Genomic DNA, 19,343 nt, shown 5'->3' with positions numbered 1-19,343 from the left:
TGAAGATTTTTTCCATGTCTAAATATTTCAGTTTGTTTCTAACATAAACATCCACCCTATGGTTTTCTTTTAAAAATATAAACAGTACCATTATTATCTAGTAAGAATTTAATATGAAATTTGGTAAAGAGTGTACTAAGGAGGAGGATTATGAAAGGGTGATGTTAAAGTGAAACATAAGACAAGTTCAGGTAAAAACCAGTTTGGCACATTCAGGTAGATAAAGGGGAGCAGTACTGAGTAATCATGTAAATGGAAATTAGGCTGTGTAGTGAAAAGCCTGGAAAGGCCAAACTATTTTGCCCCTTAATTTGGAAAGTCACAGAGGCCCTGAAATATAGGTGAGCAATGGAGAGGTGAGATGCTTTAATAAGATTAATGTGATCACAGTATTTCAGATAGGTTGTGGCAGGCCAACACTCAAGGGGGAGAGGTAATTAGGATTTGAAATTTGACATAGATGGTAGCAGAAACAAAGAAAATTTATTCTAGAATATTCTGCATCTCCTTTATTTCCAAACTGTTTGAAGCTCTCTGGTTCACCATGCTGTTCTCACCTTCTATGTACTTCTTTGTGCCAGAAATGTGCTTTTCCTGCTTGTTTACTTGGTAAACCCTAGTCTTTTCAAGAGTTATTTCATTCTCAGAGAAAGCATCTCTGGGGCATATATACAGATTCTTCCTGGAATAAGTTAGAAGTTAGAAGAAACATTAAAAAGCAATTATGGGATGGAGAAGAGAAAGCACTCAGGAGATGTGAGGAAAACAATTCCGGGGGAGCCAAAGGAGAAAATAAAATGCAGAGTAAAGGTTAGGATGTTACTGAGAAAAGACTGTGTAAGTCAGTGGCTCAGGGCTTGGTCCTTTCTGCAAGAACAGTTTTTACTGGGTAATTGAGCAAATGGTAGGTCAAATATAAATGACTGAGGCAGCAGTTTCCTTTGTAGTATTTGAGAAGGAATGGCCCCATAGACAAATGAGAAATTTTTTCAGGTGAAGGGAAAATTAAGTCTGTTTAAAGTCAAGCACAATAGAAGCTTGATCACTTAATTGTGACAAAGTATAATTTTTTTAAAGGCAATGATTTGGTAACAGGAAGAAAAAGGAACATATTTGATAAAAATGATTAGGAGGCAATTTTAAATATAACTGAAGGATCTAAAAGATGAAGATGAACTAAAAAATAGAGACCTGCCTTATATTTGGTTGATAAAAACAATATTGGAAACAGTTCATCCCAAATTCATTTTAAATTTAGAAATCTTAAAGAAATTCCAGCTAGAACCCTCAAAAAATTTTCACAGAACTTAACTAGTAGCTTCTAAAATTATATAGGAAAGTCCAGGATAGAGAATTTCTTTAAAAATATTTTTTTAAAGATTATTTATACAAGAACTGGGGTACAGGCCAGATGTGCGGGAGGGTAAGAGGATTCACCAGAGACAGCGGGGAACAGAATAGACAGACGGACCGAAAGAACTGCTGAGGGGAGCAGCGGGCGCAACGGGAGAGGTCTGGGACCTCTCCCTGGCTGGCCTAGAATCGAACCTGTGCTGCAGAGGCTGTGGACAGCTTCACAGGGCGGCGCTCAACCCGCTGCACCACTGGGGAGGCCTGGGGTAGAGAATTGTAAAGGGAAGAAAGAGGGGGACTTGCCCTGCTTGATAAAAGACTAATTATGAACCTATGGAAATTTAAGTATTCATTTAAGTATTTATTCAGTGCTTATGTGTCAGATACAATTCTAGGAACTAGGGATCTAAAGTGCTGAAAAAATAAACAGGCAAATCCCTGTTTTCATGGAGCTTACATCCTAGTAGGGGAGGGCCAGTAAGCAAATAAAAAAGGCAGTTATTTACTAAGTCAGATGTGATCAAGAATGTAAGGCAGGGGCAGGGGGTGGGGGGGTGGGGGCGGAGGAGTTGATGAAGACAGGGAAAGGGGATTGGAAATGTGTTTTGTGTCTAGAGGTTTGCTACTTTGTTAGGGGTGGCAGGATGCAAAACCTAAAAACAGTAAAAGTGAAAAAAAAATTATTAGCATTGAAAGTTAGTTTGCAGAATGGGTGAACATTCTTTGAAGGGTCCAATTTTAAAAAGTGATGGAAAGTGGGCACAGATATCTGAAAAGATTCCCCTAATTGGCTGTATGAACTGTGGTGGAGCAGTGAAAGTAACACATTACATAATTGGTGACTAGGAAATAAAAGTTAAATTATTTTCCTACCTGTGAATTAAGCAAAGGAATCCTAAAAGTGCTAAAGGAGTCACATAAAATTGATGTTTAGTTTGATTCCTAGTGTCTTTGACAATTTCCCAACCTTGAATAGTTTCTGTGTGGAGTGGTTTATGATTCTTCCTTAGAAATTTAGATTTTAAAATTATCCCAAAGAATCAATTAATAGTTTAAATATCAATCTAAGTTAAAATCCCTGTAAACATTTGGTGTCTATTGGTGTTCAAATACATCCTATACTTTACCCTATACTTTACATTAGTAATCACAACTGAACGTTCCTGTTAAAATGTTCTCGATAAGTCAAGAAGCTTCTGAAAAAGTATTCTTACTATTCATTAGTACTAGTGTGTGTATATATATATATATATACACACATATATATATGTTAAAAGGTGTTAAAAATAGAAAATAAACCACAAATTAGCCAGTATTACTTTGGCCTATTGTGTATCCTTCTAATCTGTTTTCATACCTATTTTATAGCATTTTAAATTGAATAATGCTTGTTTATGGTCAAAATGAGGAAAATAAAGGTACCAAAATATAATCTATAACCCAAACATCCAAATATTTATCTTTTATTTGTTAATGTTCTATGGTAGACTAGTGATTTCTTTTTTAAGTATTAAAGATAAGTGTAAGCAAAATAAAGATCTTATTTATTATTAAAATAGGAGTACAGAGATATCTGGTGATATTCTAAAGCAGGAAATGCTGTTCAAGAGTCAGAGGGATGGAATCAGGAACTAGGGAGCTGTTAGGAAACAACAGGGCTGCCACTCATTGAAGGTGTATTTTTCTTATTGCATAGTCTCTCATTTCTGTCTCTTAGCACATGAGCCTTTTTGTTTTCCTGTGTATGTGACGGAAGATGACTACCTTGTAATTGCATTCAGTTGACCAGGATTTCCTGGCCTCAGTTTTAAATTTCAGTGGGAGATAATCTGATGGTATCCACTTGTGTTAGATGCGTGCCCGTGGCACAGTCAGCTGCTAGGAGACGAGAGCCATATAGCACAGACATGGCTATTAGACCCTTTGCCTGGTGATGTGTACAGGGCAGTGCTCAGAGAATACTGAATGAGTGTGGGCTGGCACACAGCTCAGTGACTGCTCTTTCTTTTAGTTTATAGGTTATAAATAGCCTTGACTTATTAAAATCCTACTTTTTAATCAAGTATCAATAGTTTTTCCATATTCTGGAAACACCACAACAGTATGGAAAGTAAGTCTTCATGGCACACCCTCTGGATAGTATTCACACAGATAAAATCTTCCTCCCCAAAACTTCAATGATAAGGACTGGGATGATATAGTGTATATGTATGTGTGTATATATATATATATATATATATATATACCTAAATTTGCCTAGTGTATTTTTTATAAAACAAGGGTGTTTAAAGTGGTAATTAGGGCCTCCCCGGTGGCGCAGCGGTTGAGCGCCAGGTTGCGAAGCTGCCCGCAGCCTCTGCAGCACAGGTTCGATCCCCGGCTGCTCCCCGGCCACCGGAGGAGGGTCCCACATGGCGCGCTGCTCCCCTCAGTGGTGTACTTCGGTCCTTCTGCCTGCTCTGCTCCCCGCTCTGGCTCTGGTGAATTCTCTCACCCTCCCACTCTTCTGACTGTACCCAGTGCTTGTATGTATAAATAAATAAAAATAAATCTAAGAAAAAAAATAAAGTGGTAATTAAATTTGTTGATCCTCTGCTTTGGTTTCTTCTAATGCTTTTCAACTTAGGTAACAGATTTGGTAAATACTTGATTCTTTTGTCTCCTAGTCCATCTGTAATCACATTCCATTCATTCACCTAATGCTGAGCCACTGCTGTGTGCCAAGGACTGTTGTCAGACAATGAGGTGCAGAAATATAAAATAGGGTGGAATGGATGGCAGTGAGTAGACGTTGCTGTTTTGGAAGGGGCCTGAGGAAAAGTCCTCTCTGAAGGCACTTTGGGCAAAGAGCCACACTGAGTAGGGGACTGAGCCATAAGATCACTGGCAAAGAGCACTGAAAGCAATGGACTAACAATTCTAAAGGCTCTGGTATAGGACACCACTTGGCATATTTGAAGAAGAAAGCTGCCAGGGTGCCTGGAGTGGGAGAGGCAGATAATTTCAGGAAAGCAACCCTGTTTGTAAGTGTGGTGGAGGTGGAGCAGGAAAAATGATGTGAGTTATTTTAGGACTTTCAAATGGCTAATCATTTATTTTTATGCCAGTTATCCAGCAGTCCCTTTCATGTTTCATTTTTAGCTTTCTCATACTTTTTAAGAATTTAGTTTTGTTTTGTTTCATTACCTTGTCTATTCCTTTGCCAATGTTGTGCTCTTAATGGGTTTTAAAAATGTTTTAATATCTCTAGTATCCTCTTACAACTCTTGAGGATTTTCTTTGATATGATCTGCTTATCCTTTCAGATGACATTAAATATATTTTCTTAAGCTCTAGTAAAAATACTGTTGGCATCTAATTGAAATGGCTTTCTATGTAAATTGGCGTGAGGAGTGTTGACTTTTTTTTTTTTTTAGTGTTCCCATTAAGAGATGAATCTGCAGAATTTTAATATTGGATCATTTCTTTTTTTTTAAATTTGTTGTGGTTGGTAAGAGAGGTAATGCAATCTTAAAACAGTTGGTTATGGTGCCCATCCAGGTACAAGGCTATTTCATTCAGTTTAAAAAGCATTTTATTAATTCTTACTGTGTGCCAGGCAGTTCACGCTTTGAATCCAGGAATGAGGGTTCCTAACTGGATTTCAGCTAGTTGGCAGGAGTTCAGAATTTATTTCTGGTATTAGGACAAAATTCTATGGAAAAAAAAAATCACATCTCTCCTCTCTGCATAAAGGAATAATTTCTCAAAAATCTTGTCTAGATAGAATGAAGACAGATTTGGCCGCCTTTTTATTAGACATCTTCCTTTGTGCTAACTAGAAAACCTAAAGTGATTGTTAATTTTTCAGTTAATATTTTATATAAAGTTTTTTCCCCACTAGAGAAGTCATAAGGTGATCAACCCCAGTTTTACCCATTAGCATTTCTATAACTCTACCTATAAAATAAATCACATACCAGGTAGTTCTCTTCATATTATTTACTGTCTCAGTTTTACTACTGACTCTTGGTCCACCATTTCCTACCTGGATTTTCGTTTTGTAGCTAGTATCCCTGCTTTACTCTTGACTACATTTACTAGCCATTTTCTGTGCAGCAACCATAGTGATCTTTTTATTCTAATTATGGAAATTATCAGAGCTTAAAATAGAATAATATAATTAACATACTCCTCACCCTCCTTCAGCAATTACCAATGTTTACTCTCCTTTTGGCTCTTTCCATCCACCTCATACTCTCTGGATTATTTTGAAGCAATTCCAGATATAGCATTTATCTGTAAATATTTCAGTATATTTGTAAAAGATACAGGCTCTTTAATGAAACATGTATTATCACACATAATAGTTGCATAATTCTATGCTATAAACCATTAAATGTACACTTTAAATGTGTAAATATCTCAGTAGATCAATTAAAATAGCAACCACAATAACATGATCCTTTTAATGTAATAGCTTATCAAAATCTTCAAAGAGGTAAAGTCGATTTTTCCCCAATTTTTTTTAAAGATTTATTTATGTGTACAAGAACTGGGGTACAGGCCAGAGGTATAGAGGGTGAGAGGATTCACCAGAGACAGAGTGGGGAACAGAGCAGGCAGATCGACTGAAATACACTGCTGAGGGGAGCAGCGGGCAAGACAGGAGAGGTCTGCTGCACCATGTGGGTAGCTCCCTGGCCCGGGATGGAACTTGTGCTGCAGTGGCTGTCAGTAGCTTCATAGGTTGTGTCTTAGCCCCTTGTGCCACCAGACGGTCCCAGGCAGAGTTTTAAACATAACTCTCACCACATTACTCTTCTACTTAAAACTCTTCAGTGACCTACTCCTTATATTGGCACATAGAGGCTAGCCTATAAAACTTATGTGATTTGATCTCTTTCTGCCTCTGATTTCATCTTATTCACTAAATTGTTCTTACCTCAGGGCCTTTGTGTTAGCCATTTCCTCTGCTGGAATGCTTTTCTCCTATACTTTCGTAGGGCTGGACATATGCTTTCAGCTTAAATATCCCTTCCTCAGAGAGGACTTTTCTGATCAGTCCCTGAACCCGAGTTCTAAAGCGGTAACCCAGTCATTCTCTGTGAAATCATTTCTTTAAAAAATATTGGTAAAACATATTGACTGTTTGCTGTAACATTTATTTATTGTCTCTTTCCCTTTTCTTATTCCTTTCCTGGCTTCCCCTAGCCCCATCCAATTTTTTCTGCCTTGTTCAATGTTGAATTCCCAGTGCCTAACGTATTAATTGGTACATAATAGACTCTCATTGGGAGGGGTTTATATAAATCACTGCCCAACACATACCAGGTATTTGGTATTTACAAAAAGGTTATTTGATAGAAAATATTAACTCACTGCATAATCAATTGTAGAATTCCAGTCTGACATGTTATTTTGAAAGGGCTATTTCTTTAATTTTTAATGTGTAGCTTTTGTTCTCTAGCAATTACAAGCTATTGAGGCTACAGGATGATTTTTTATTTTAGCTTGCATCTTTCTTATAGTGGCCGCCTCACTTCAGAGCTCAATAACTGACAAAACATTCTATTTTGGTTCTTTGACAAAACAAAGTGCTTGCTTATGTAACGTTGAGAAAGTTACCATAATACTTTGCTAGTTGTGTTATCTATTACTGCATTTTCCTCTTCTCCTCAACTGTGGACCATTATTATACCCTTAGTTTGTGAGCTGTCCTGCTACGTGTTCTCCAGGGAAATCGTTTTAGAATGGTGTGGTATACTGAGTAATGGCCCTCAACAGATGTGATTAGATAAGTGTCTTGATAAGGAGATAATCCTGATTTATCCAGATGGACCCTGTGTACCACAAGAATCCTGTGGCAGGAAATCAGAATATTAAGAGAAAAAATATAAGGATAGGGCCAGAGGTTAGAATGGTGTACTTTGAAGAAGGAGGGAGGAATCATAAGTCAAGAGATTCAGGTAGCCTCTGGAAAAAGGAAGGAAATGGGTTTCCCCTGCATTTTCAAGAAGGAATACAACTCTGTTTAGACCTTGATTTTGGTCCAGTGAAACTGATTTTGGACTTTTGACCTCCCCAACTGTAAGAGAATTGTTACTGTTTTAAACCACTGTTTGTGGTAATTTGTTATAGTAGTCACTTAATACAGTGACGTAAGAAAGCTTGAAGGATTATGAAATACATACAGAGTGACTCACTTAATAGCTACTAAAAAGGAGGTCATAAAGAATTGAGAAATGGCAATTTCAGCTAGGTAATTTGGGGGAAGAGGTTAAAGGGGTAGTTGATGGAATAATGAAAAATATGTGCTGCAATTGCAGCATCAATATTATAGTACAGTTAAGTTCTTCATGACCTTTTTCCTCGTATTTTGCACAGATCAGAAACCCCTTGACCTTGCCCAGGGTGCTGAAATGAAACACATTTTTATTGGTCATAAGGTATGTATTAATAAATTACGTTTGTATAATATTTAGGAAAAAAATTTGAAATACATAGATGGATGTTTAACAGAAACATGTTTTTTAATAGGTCATCCACAAAGTACTGAAACGATACGAAGGCCCTCTCTGGAAGGTGGGTGGGATGCTTTTTTTTTTCTTTTTTTTTTAAGATTTATTTATTTATTTATACAAGTACTGGGTACAGCCAGAAGTGCGGGAGGGTGAGAGAATTCACCAGAGCCAGAGCGGGGAACAGAACAGGCAGACTGATGAAATACACTGCTGAGGGGAGCAGTGGATGTGGCAGGAGAGGTCTGCATGCCAAGGGGACGCTCACTGGCAGCCCAAGATCAAACTGGTGCTGCAGAGGCTGCAGACAGCTTCACAGCACTGCACTCAACTGCTGCACCACCAGGGGAGGCCCAGGGATACTTTTTTGATCATAGAACTGGAAGAAGTATTCTTCGGTGCTGTTTCTGTTTTTTCCAATTATTTCTTGTGTATATGTGATTTAATCATTTCTGGCTCTTCTTCGGTAGACCATTTTCATACTGTTTGACTTATTTAGACTTCTACTAATTGCAGCAATTACTGTCTTTTACTGATTGTCAGATGCTTATTGGTGACCAAGTTGGTACAGAACAGAGTGGGAGGGAGTATGTTTTTCTTTAATCATAGAATTACAATATTTTTGCTATGAACAATGAACCATGGAAGACTTGGGAGGAATTTAAATCGTCACAGAGCACAGATATAAGCATCTTTCTGATTCTAAAAACTTCTGTTTCAGAATTAGCTATTTTGAGCACATAATTTCTTCTGTATTTACAAGTACTCCTGTAGACCTTTATATACATAGTTGACTGCATAAAATTCAGGTTAATTCTTTTTAGAAGGTTATTCAGGACTTTGAGGCAGTTTCTTTGAAGGCCAATATTTATTTCCTATAAATATTCTTGAACGGTTTTGTCAGAGCAATGTTCCTTCATCGATCTTATCAGTCTGGCATTTCTTCTGTTCCTGTCACCCTGTAGTGGTTTGTTTCTGTATTGCAGCTCATACCCAAGTCCTTGTTTGATCATTTAGTATCAGCAGTATTTTCTAGAGAAAAGACTCAGATGGAAATGCCATCACTTAATTCCTTTGTATCAGTCAAATATTTGAATCTGGAAGTTTCAATTTGGGAAATCTTTGTCTTTTTTCTTAGAGTTCAAGATTTTTTGGGTGGAACTTATTCTGGGTAGTGTTGGAACATGGAGTCCTTTCATGGTATAGGAAACAGTAAGTATTGTGATACTTATACATATTACATATCAGAATCTAAATTTTGAAAGATTATAAGTTTTCACTTACCTCTTTTCTTTTTGCCTTGATAATTTAATGTTTATTTTAAAGGCAGGATGCTGTTCATAATGCTTATCGACAGGGATGCAAACATCTCACTCAAGCAGTATGCACGGTAGGATGACAAACACATCTTCTACTCAGCTGTGAAATAATTCTGCAAGCTATTGTCTTAAATTAATTGTGTAAGCTCTGTTGTAAATCTTGGAGTTCTATGGAATGGTGTAGATAGCACTTGCATGTATTTTATTTGAGAACCATTATTAAGTTGTATAATCTCCATTTTAAAAATACAACCAACTTTTGTTTATCTCTACATATTGTGGAATGAGAGATGAGTGATCCAAAATTACATAGAACTTTTAAAATTTTATATGTGTATGTCTGTGTGTATAAATGTGCATGTATCATATTCGTGTATGTCTGCATGTGGTGTGTGTGTGTGTACATGGGTAAATCTGGATAATAGATGTTTTTTCTGGTGTCAAAAAAAAGTTTGTCTATTTTACACTTACTAAGCAGGAGAAAAAGTGAGGCTTCCTTCTTTAAATATTAGTCTAAGACTTACAACCTAGACATACTTTGTTTCCTATGGGAGTTCCTTTGGAGCTGTCAACATGCCCTGGCAGTCCATCTGCTCTTCAGAGCACCTGTGTTCTCTATGTGAATACACTGAGAAGATCCTCAGTATCTGCTCTGGAGAATCACAGGCTGATTCACAGCCCAGCAGGACAACCTAATTATACAAGCTTCTCCCTTCCATGTCCTCATATCCCTTCCTCCTTTCAAGTTAGACCAGGGGCAAAAGAATCTCTAATCTTACCCACCTTTTAGTTTCATGTGTTGATATAATCCTGTCCATTGTTTTTTGCTCCTCCTTTTGATTCATCTATTTAATCCCAAGTTTAGCCTCAATTCAGTCCTTTATCTCATTTTTTCTCTACCTTAAAATAAGTTGCTACCCCCACCCACCTTTTAAAAATTTCTTGGTTATTAACATCTTTTAAATTGCTTAGTTTCTGCTCGATTATGCTTCGTCTTGTTTTAACAAACTTAGGCAAATAATTCCAGAAGAAACCAATGTGTATGAATTGCTTATCAGTAAAAGCCACTTTCTAGTTTCCTGAAGCACTTTCTAGTTTCCTGAAGTGGAAGCTAAGATTATTGACTTGAAATCATTTATTTTCTAATGTTTATAGCTATATATTTTTTGAATTGTGGTAAAATACATGTAACTTTGTGACGTTCAGTGGCTTTAAGTATGTCTCCATTATTTTTCTGCTGTCACCACCATTGATCTCCAGAACTTTTTCTTCCCAAAATGAAACTGTACTCACTAAACAGACATTCCCATTCCTGTCTCCCATCAATCCCTAGCAGCCACCATTTATTTTCTGTCCCCATGATTTTGGCTTCCCTAGATAACCCATTTAAGTGAAATCGTATAATACTTTTTCTTTTGTAATTGGATTATTTCACATAGCATAATGTTTTCAATTTCATCTATGTTGTAGCAGTTTTTAATTGTGGTGGAAAAGCACGTAACATAAAAATTACCATTTTAATCATTTTTAAGTGTATAGTTCAGTACCTTTTACTATATTCACTGTAGATCTCTAGAAGTTTTTCATCTTCCAAAATTGAAAGGATACCCTTTAAACATCAATTTCCTGTTTCCCTTCTCCTTAACCCCTAACAAACACCATTCTCCTTTGTTTCTAAGGGTTTGACTACTTTAGATACCTTATGTAAATGTAGCCAGGATTGTCTGCTTATGCTTTATTTCACTTGCCAAAATATGTCAAGGTTCACCCATGTTGAAGCATGTGTGGCTAGATTTCCTTTTTTAGGGCTGAGTAATAATCCTTTTGGTATATACATTTTCTTTACCCATTCATCTATCATTGGACATTGAGTTGCTTCTACCTCTTGGCTATTGTGAATAATACTGCATAGAACATGAGTATGCGAATATCTCTAAGATTCTGCTTTCATTGCAAAATGTTTTAGCATGAACTTTGTGTAGTTTTTTACCATGGTAAATTTCGTCAAGTGAACAAAAAAAGATTCCTCTTTCAGTTCTTTTGGATATATATCTAGAAGTGAAATCATTAGGTCATATTGTAGTTTCGTCCTTAATGTTTTGTCTTTTTCAAGATTTATTTATTTTTATGAACTGGGGTGTAGGCCAGAGGTGCAGGGGGTGAGAGGATTCACCAGAGACAAAGTGGGGAGCAGAACAAGCAGATCTGAAATACACTGCTGAGGGGAGCAGCGGGCGAGATAGGAGAGGTTTGCTGTGCCATGTGAGCTAGTTGAATTCATGCTGCAGTGGCTGGCAATAGCTTGATAGCTTTGAGACTTTAACCTCTATGCCACCAGGGAAGCCCCAGTCCTTAATGTTTTGAGAAACTTTCATACAGTCTTCCAATCCAGCTGTACTATTTTATATTCACACCAATAATGCACATGAATCTCAATTTCTCTACATCCTATGCAGGTCCAATCAAATTAACCATGTCAGGACAAGGGAAATTGACCAAAGACTTACAACAAATTGAAAAGTGCATGAGTTATAGATCTGAATAGGGTATAGAGAAGCCCTCTTTGTATCTTTTCCTTGGGGGATTCCCCTACTTTCTTTAGATTTAATGGCTCCCCAGCTTTGCTTTTTTAATTTCCAAAGATAGGGTTTTTTTTTCCAACCTGTGCCCTTCATGCTGTTTGTCACCACAAGGATGGTGCTTATTGCCCAATGAAAGACCTTGGTGATTGGAACACACTTGCATAGCTCCTTGTGTTCCTTTCCTCCCAGAAATCATGCATTCCCCATCAGAGCTGTCATTGTTTGTTAACTTTACTTTTCCTTTAGCGGGGAAGTTTTGGTTTTATATCTAGATTTTATCATTGTTTCCTGCAAGGAGGGTCATCTGCTAGGATTTTGATGCCAAAGTCTATCTTTTACATTTTTTTGATACCATCAATTTCCAGATTTATATTTCAAAATGACAGTTATTTCTTATTTTTCTATATCAGCCTTTTCCTCTGTATATCAGTCTTACTACTCATTTTCTTTTGTACTCAGTTCAAATACTTCTTACACTTAGCTTAAAAGGTTTAGGAGAGTATGAGTAAGAAATTGGAGCCGTGGTATTTAAAGGATTTACAGCCCAAGTGCATGCTGTTATATTTAACAGAAAGGCTAAAATTAAAACTACATACGTAATGGACTATTAGTGCTTACTCTGAATAACTGAGAATGTGAATATCAGATTTGATATAAAGTTGCAGTGCATTTGATGCTCCCAGTGTATCTCTTTTTTTCCCGGTTTTTATCAATAACTATATGTTCAATTGGATACAATTAAGTCATATTAGTACTTTTAACCACATTTTATTATGTTAGGGCTCTATTTTATGTGTGTGGATGGTGTTGTCTTACTGACTTCTTTATGTCCAAGGTAAAATCCACTGATAGCGGCCTCTTCTTTATTAAATGCTTTGATGACACTATTCATGGCTTCCGGGTTCCTAAGAACAGTCTTCAACAGTCAAGAGAGGTAATTTTATGGATTCATTTATCATTCATAAAATTTAAAGAACATTTAAGAATGGAATATAAGGTAGGGTCAATATTAGCATCTAAAATTCTGTTGATTTTCCCTTTTTATTGTGGCAATTATGTGATGCTTTTGAGGAAAAAAAAAAAAAAAAGGGATTCACCTGACAGAAATTCATAGTGCAATTATTTAATGGAAAATCCATATTCCTTTAGATCAAAACAGTGGTCATAGGCCTGTTTTGTTTTTTCATGAATCTTGTAAGGGGTTAAAATACTAAGTTTTTCCAAAGTAAAGTTCATTTCAGGGTTCTCTGCAAAGAACCCTGGACAACCCAAATCATGACTGTGTCAACATTTCATAAAATGGTAAGTTTTGGGGGCCTCCCCGGTGGCACAGCGGTTGAGCGCTGGGTTGCGAAGCTGCCCGCAGCCTCTGCGACGCCGGTTCGATCCCCGGCTGCTCCCAGCCCACCAGAGGAGGGTCCCACATGGCGCGCAGACCCCTTCTGCCGCCCGCTGCTCCCTTCAGCAGTGTACTTCGGTCCTTCTGCCTGTTCTGCTCCCCGCTCTGGCTCTGGTGAATTCTCTCACCCTCCTGCACTTCTGACTGTACCCAGTGCTTGTATAAATAAATAAATAAATCTTTAAAAAAAAAAAATGGTAAGTTTTGACTCTGAATAGTACAAGAATTGAGAAAGAAATGATAATAGGTATTTTTAGGCAAATATTCTTTTCATGAAATCTGATTTTTAATAAATATAGTGGAAATTAAAGTATTAAAAGTTGCTTACTTTCTTAATATGATCAGCATTTTATGTGCTTATAATTTCATTGTCAGTAAAACATGTTTCTGGATCCATTATAATGTAATAACTTATTCAACAGTGTTGAGAAACTAATTTTAAGTGATATTCTCCACCCATTATTCAATTTCTACAATGTGTTTGAATATTAATGAGTATGCAAACTTACAGATGATTTTTATTAGAGTAATAGGATTTTTTTTAATCCACATATGTCATAGGCAAGAGACCTGCATCACTATTTCACTGTTGATTGCTTTTTTTCCTTTGAAGCCATAATATTTTTGCATGTAAATATTTCCCAGGTTGTTTTCATATTATTTCTTTTTGAATATAAATGCTATAATTTTAAATTATCAATCACCAATTATTTCAGGACTGGCTAGAAGCAATAGAAGAACATTCTGCTTACAGCACGCACTATTGTTCCCAGGACCAGCTGACTGATGATGAAGAGGAAGATGCGGCTTCTGCTGTAGACTTGAAGGAATCCTTAGAGGTAAATAGGAAATGCGACCTGACCTTTATGGCCAACTCTGTCACTCAGGTTTTACCAAGATTTTTTTTTACATATGTGAGGTGACAAAATTAAAATTTCTGGAAAAAAATTTTGGGCAACATTGGAAATAGTGTTTATCTTTGTCCAGCAATATTCTATTGCTATTTATGTTCCCTTAATTATGGTAACACTATCAAATATCTGTACATGTGCAGTAAGATAGGCATGTGTCTACATGTATCTTTTTATGTTGGAAGTTTTACATTGCTGGTATCAGATTGTCATTCTGTTGGAAAACAGCGACCTCGAGGAGAGAGCACAGTGGTTTCACTTGCTGCCCTTTATGACTTCACTGCACATTTCAGACTTTAAATAATGAAACCATAGTGATACCTTTTCTGGTCAGTATTTTCACTTAAAACCACTTAGAATCTGTAACTGCATTGATTAGAGGTAAGGTAAAGCATTGGTTAATGATTGAAAGGGCCTTCCTCTGAAATGAGATTAATGTTTCATCCATAGAGAAATGTCAACATATATAATTGAAATGAAATTTTTTTTTTTTCTTCTTTTGGTATCATTTTCTGGCTGGGCCTTTTAAATGGGAATTGGATTTGGAAGAATTAGAATTGCAAAAGGATCAGTTTAGATTGAAATTATTAGGTTAGAGAATATGAATTTGCCTACTAAATTTAATCCTTTTGTTGTAATGAAATGAACTAGTTGCTGGATTTGAATGTTTGTAAATCAATAACTTTGAAGGTAACTGCTAGCACCTAAGAGTTTTGTTGACTTATGGGCCTAATAAACTTAAATCAGAAATAAATATTGACTGTTTTTATTCCTAATTTTAATTTATGATAGAACATTTAAAGAACTGAAGCTCTTCCATGGTTGGTTGAAGACATTCTTCAGAATTTACTGACAGTTGCATTGCCAGTACTACTAGCTTTAAGTGTTATATGATAACCATAAATGAAATGTTTACAAAAGTGAACATTACAAAAGTGACATCTACCAGAGCACCTAAATAACATAGAAAGCTTATTTGAATCAATAAAGGAGATTTAAATATCTGTGGCTAAAATCATATTAAACAAGTAAAAAATAAAGTTGTGAAAGATTTGTTTTACTCTGTATTCCCAAAGTAAAAAGAAATCCTTCCATATTCACCAATCTAGAAGGACTTTTAAAACGTACTGATTTTTTTCCCATACTTATAGTAATTTAAGACCTTTGAAATGGAAAGTAATAAAAGCATATTAACTTGCATAACATTAAAAATACTTTCTTAAAGAAATGCTGCTTCTTTAGCATAATTTTCAGTTTATCAATCTTAACAGCCCATTCCATTTTATTCCTTACTCGAGAATTGTGTTCCTATGTAACTTTAAAATTGAGTTTTGCCTTCTAAATTTTATAGTACATGAAGTCAATGAGAGTTTTAGCCACTCTTATTAAATTATAGACATATCTCTGTCCAACTAATTTGAATGCTAATACTTTGAATTATGCTTCTGCTTCAACTCCTGGAGGTTGGTCCAAAATAGGTAAAATTTGAATTGAGTGTTTAAGTATGTTGATTATAGCTTGTGGTTGATAGGCTCCAAAATGCCCCTGATCTTTGAGTTCTTAAGTGGCAAAGAAATTCTGGGACCAGTTTGAAATAGATCTGTTCTAGATGCCTATATACTTTCAATAGGAAATGAGGAACTCTAAGACTGGAATACTATAAAATCATCTCAGTTAACATGAAGCCTTATTTTCTCAACATGCTTTTGGAGCAGCAAATGAACCTATAAAATGTGCACTGAAAAAGCAACTGTTACCTGACCCCCTTTTTTTTTTTAATCTCCACACAAAATGAGAGCCTTCAAAAACTTTAAAAAAACTTTTAGATGTCACTGCCTTGCGGTTAGGCCTCCAGTGAAATAAATAGGAGAAGTCACAGAAATTTTGGGCTCGTGGTTGTTACATTAGTGACAACTTGAAAATATTTCAGAAATAGAAATGGGAAGAAAAGGTCAAGCACAGTATTGCGATAGAACAGCACTGTCTCAATATGATCCCTGCTAGAAATAGGTGACTAGTTACATCCAGATTAATTAGAAACAATTTAATTCAGTTCCTCGTTGTAACTACACACATTGTAAGTGCTCACCAGTCAACTGTGCCTACCATCTTGGACAACATAGATATAGAATATTTCCATCATCACAGAAACCTCTATTGGATAGCGCTGAGATAGCCTCTTAGATTTTGGGTGGTACTAAAAATATTTTTTTAAAAATACTTTGATTATGTAGGATCTGAACTGTATCTCCATTATAAGAAGTAATGAATAGATGATTATTTTAATCAAGTAATCAGATATTTCTGATAAAAGAATAAATGATTCCTTAGTGAAATGAACGTACAGAAAAATTGAATGTACATCAACATGATAGACTGACACATCCACGAAAAAATGAGGCAGGTATTTGTATATTTATTAAATATTGTTATATTTAATAAATATAGCAATATATAATAAATATTCTTTTAATATTTAATAATGGATATTCATTTATTACATTTAATGTTTAATAAATGAATATTGATAATAAATGAATAAATATTTAATGTTTACATTTAAATATATATAGTCACATGAAAAGGACAAAGCATACATTGTTGTGTATAATAGGCTACTGACTGGGAGAAAGAAGACAGGGATGCACACACACACTTTTGTGTAAGCTTAGATTATCCCAAGAAGAAAAATCTATTAGTAGTTGTTGCTTTGAGCTGAGAAAGGTGGGAAACAGGAACTCTAGTACTGAGAGCCAGGTATGTGAAGAAATTCATTTCTCCGTATATCTTGATTTTTATTTTTTATCTTTAACTTTAAGTGAGTATCTAGTGCAAAATGTGAAGATTACAACATAGGGCCATAGTAGCCCCCGGGCATCAAGAAGAATAGATGTGCTATGGATGACTTAAATTGAGGGAAGATGGATTATCCTTGAAATGGGTACAGCTTTAGTTAGAAAAATTTGAGATGAGTGCAAGGGCACCACTACCTACAAACTGGCTCTTTTCTACGAAGAGGAAAGTTATCAGGTTTCAACAATCTATTTTAAAATTTTATTATTGAGGCTAACTTTTTTTTTAATAAATTGGTACTATTGTTTTTTTTTGATACAAGCACTGGGGTACAGGTCAGAAGCGTTAGAGGGTGAGAGAATTCACCAGAGAGAGAGCTGGGAGCAGAACAGGCAGATGGATGGAAAGCACTGCTAAGGGGAGCAGCAGGCAAGACAGGAGAGGTCTGCTGCACCATGTGGGTAGCTCCCTGGCCTGCCGGGAATTGAACTGGCACTGCAGAGGCTGCGGACAGCTCCCCAGCACTGCGCTCAACCCGCTGCACCACCAGGGAGGCCCGAGGCTTGCTTTTATACACCAAAATGAGTGCATTTGACATGTTCAATTGATGTGTGTTGACAAATGTGCACTGTGTAACCACAGTTCTTATTAATATCTAGAATATTTTTATCTCAAAAATTTCTCTTGTGTCACTTGCCAGAGAGTACCCTCCACCTCATCTTAGACAACCACTGATCTACTTTCTGTCATTATAGGCATTCAGTTTTGCGTGTCTTAGGATTTTATGTAAATGGAATCATACTATTTGTGCTCTTTGGTATCTGAATTCTTTCACTCATTATGTTCTATATATCAATAGTTCATTACTTTTTACTGCTGATTCAGAAAGCAGTTTGCTTCTGTTCTTAATTAGCCAAATGTGGATTGTCTGGAATTATCTCTCTTCTACCCTGTACACTCTTCCCTAAATGCTAACTCTCACGATATATATTTGTTAGCTTCCTCATAGATCAAGGATCATAAGGTAGTTTGACATCAAATTAAAGCAAATAAAACCAGCAGTAGAAGTCTGGGTGAACAGAATTGGGAGCAGCAGTCCTGTGTTGTGAATGAGGCTTAGCTGCTCACCTGAGTGTCTCTCATCTGTCCATGGGTTTGATCTTGTTCTTCTGTGATGTAGGTTTAAAGTATGGTCACAAGTCAGGTATTAGAACACAGTGCAGAATGTGATCCTATTTATCTAGAATAAATAAATATTAAAACCAGAAAAGTGTCCCTACATAAGATGAATGGCCTAGAAGTCAAGAATGAGACACAATGCAAAAAACTTAAAGGCACTAACCATCAAGCAGGTTTTTGGGTTTTCATATTGTAATCCATAGCTGCTAGAGGAAATTATAGCAAATTGGATAATTATTATATTAATAATCTGTTCTTGTCAATATCACTTAAATGACACTAAACTATTTAGAACAGAAGATACATGTTGTGCCCAACTATAAAAGACTATGTAGATTGAATCTTTTCCAGCTAATTTATGTACCTTTTAGAACAAGTAAATCATCAAGGAAATTTATTTTTTTAGCAAACGTCCCATGTGCTAAAGATGAAGTATTCCTAGATGATGCTATTTAGAGTGTTTCTTGTCTTTAATTACAACCTCAGGACCAATCATGTTTGCTGCAGATTCAGTCAGCAAATGAAGCCAGTACTTTTATGCATCCAGCTCATTCTGTCCATAGAAAGGAAAAGAGAAAACATAGTGTTCATTTGCACATGGGCAGGATTATTAAATATGTATAGAAAGAAAATGATGATTTTTTATTAATAAATGATGAGTGCTACATTTGGTTGGAGTGCATGTTTTCAGATCCTCCAGTTTGACTTTTCCCCCCACTTTCAAACTGTATCCACAGGCTATGTCTGAAGAAATTGTCCAGCATACCATTTACCTCTCTATGGGGTTTTGAACTGGCTAGTGTAGGTATTCTTCCTCTCCACAAAAACATGAATTACATGAATACACATTATGGCAGTAATGTAAATTAAAAGAACATTACCTGCCACTAATGTAGTACCATGAATAATTCTGCTGTGGTCAAGCTAAGCTTCATAGTCACTAAAATATTTACAAGTTGTAAAGAAGAGAAAGGCTGCTTACCTGTGTCACCCTGGTGTGTTTGGCTAGAGTAGGTTTGATTGGGAGAGAGCAGAAGTGTTTACTGGTAAGCCAGTTGAGATTAAGAGTACAGAGTAGTGAAGGTTCATAAGGCCAAATAACATTACATTGGTCAAGTCTCAGAATATTTTTTATTATTGCCATAACCAACCAATTTTACAGTGATAAATTTCTTATTAGCCCTAGTTCTTTAAAAGGAAACTATAAATAAATCTCACTTAAAAATTGCATTGCTAATATAGCCAAAAAATGAACTTATCTGATTTAATTTTAGATTTCCAAATCTTTGCTAAAATAAGATACAGCT

At 36.0% G+C, this 19,343-nt stretch overlaps 1 protein-coding gene across 1 annotated transcript in view; it reads left to right on the top strand.

Annotated features, from left to right (window-relative positions):
- Positions 1–19,343, top strand: part of OSBPL1A (oxysterol binding protein like 1A) — a gene marked incomplete at both ends in the record, with an annotated part of 170,242 nt that overhangs the window by 25,987 nt on the left and 124,912 nt on the right. The window contains 6 exons of the mRNA XM_084252790.1: positions 7,720–7,781; positions 7,873–7,917; positions 8,992–9,065; positions 9,180–9,243; positions 12,590–12,688; positions 13,870–13,992. Of these exons, the coding sequence (XP_084108916.1) occupies positions 7,720–7,781; positions 7,873–7,917; positions 8,992–9,065; positions 9,180–9,243; positions 12,590–12,688; positions 13,870–13,992 (467 nt within the window). The remainder of the gene's footprint in view (positions 1–7,719; positions 7,782–7,872; positions 7,918–8,991; positions 9,066–9,179; positions 9,244–12,589; positions 12,689–13,869; positions 13,993–19,343) is intronic.

The sequence above is a fragment of the Talpa europaea genome (assembly GCF_964194135.1).
Source record: "Talpa europaea genome assembly, chromosome: 13".
Lineage (NCBI taxonomy): Eukaryota > Metazoa > Chordata > Mammalia > Eulipotyphla > Talpidae > Talpa > Talpa europaea.
The sequence above is the reverse complement of the archived record's forward strand: the minus strand, read 5'-3'. Positions and strand labels throughout refer to the sequence as shown.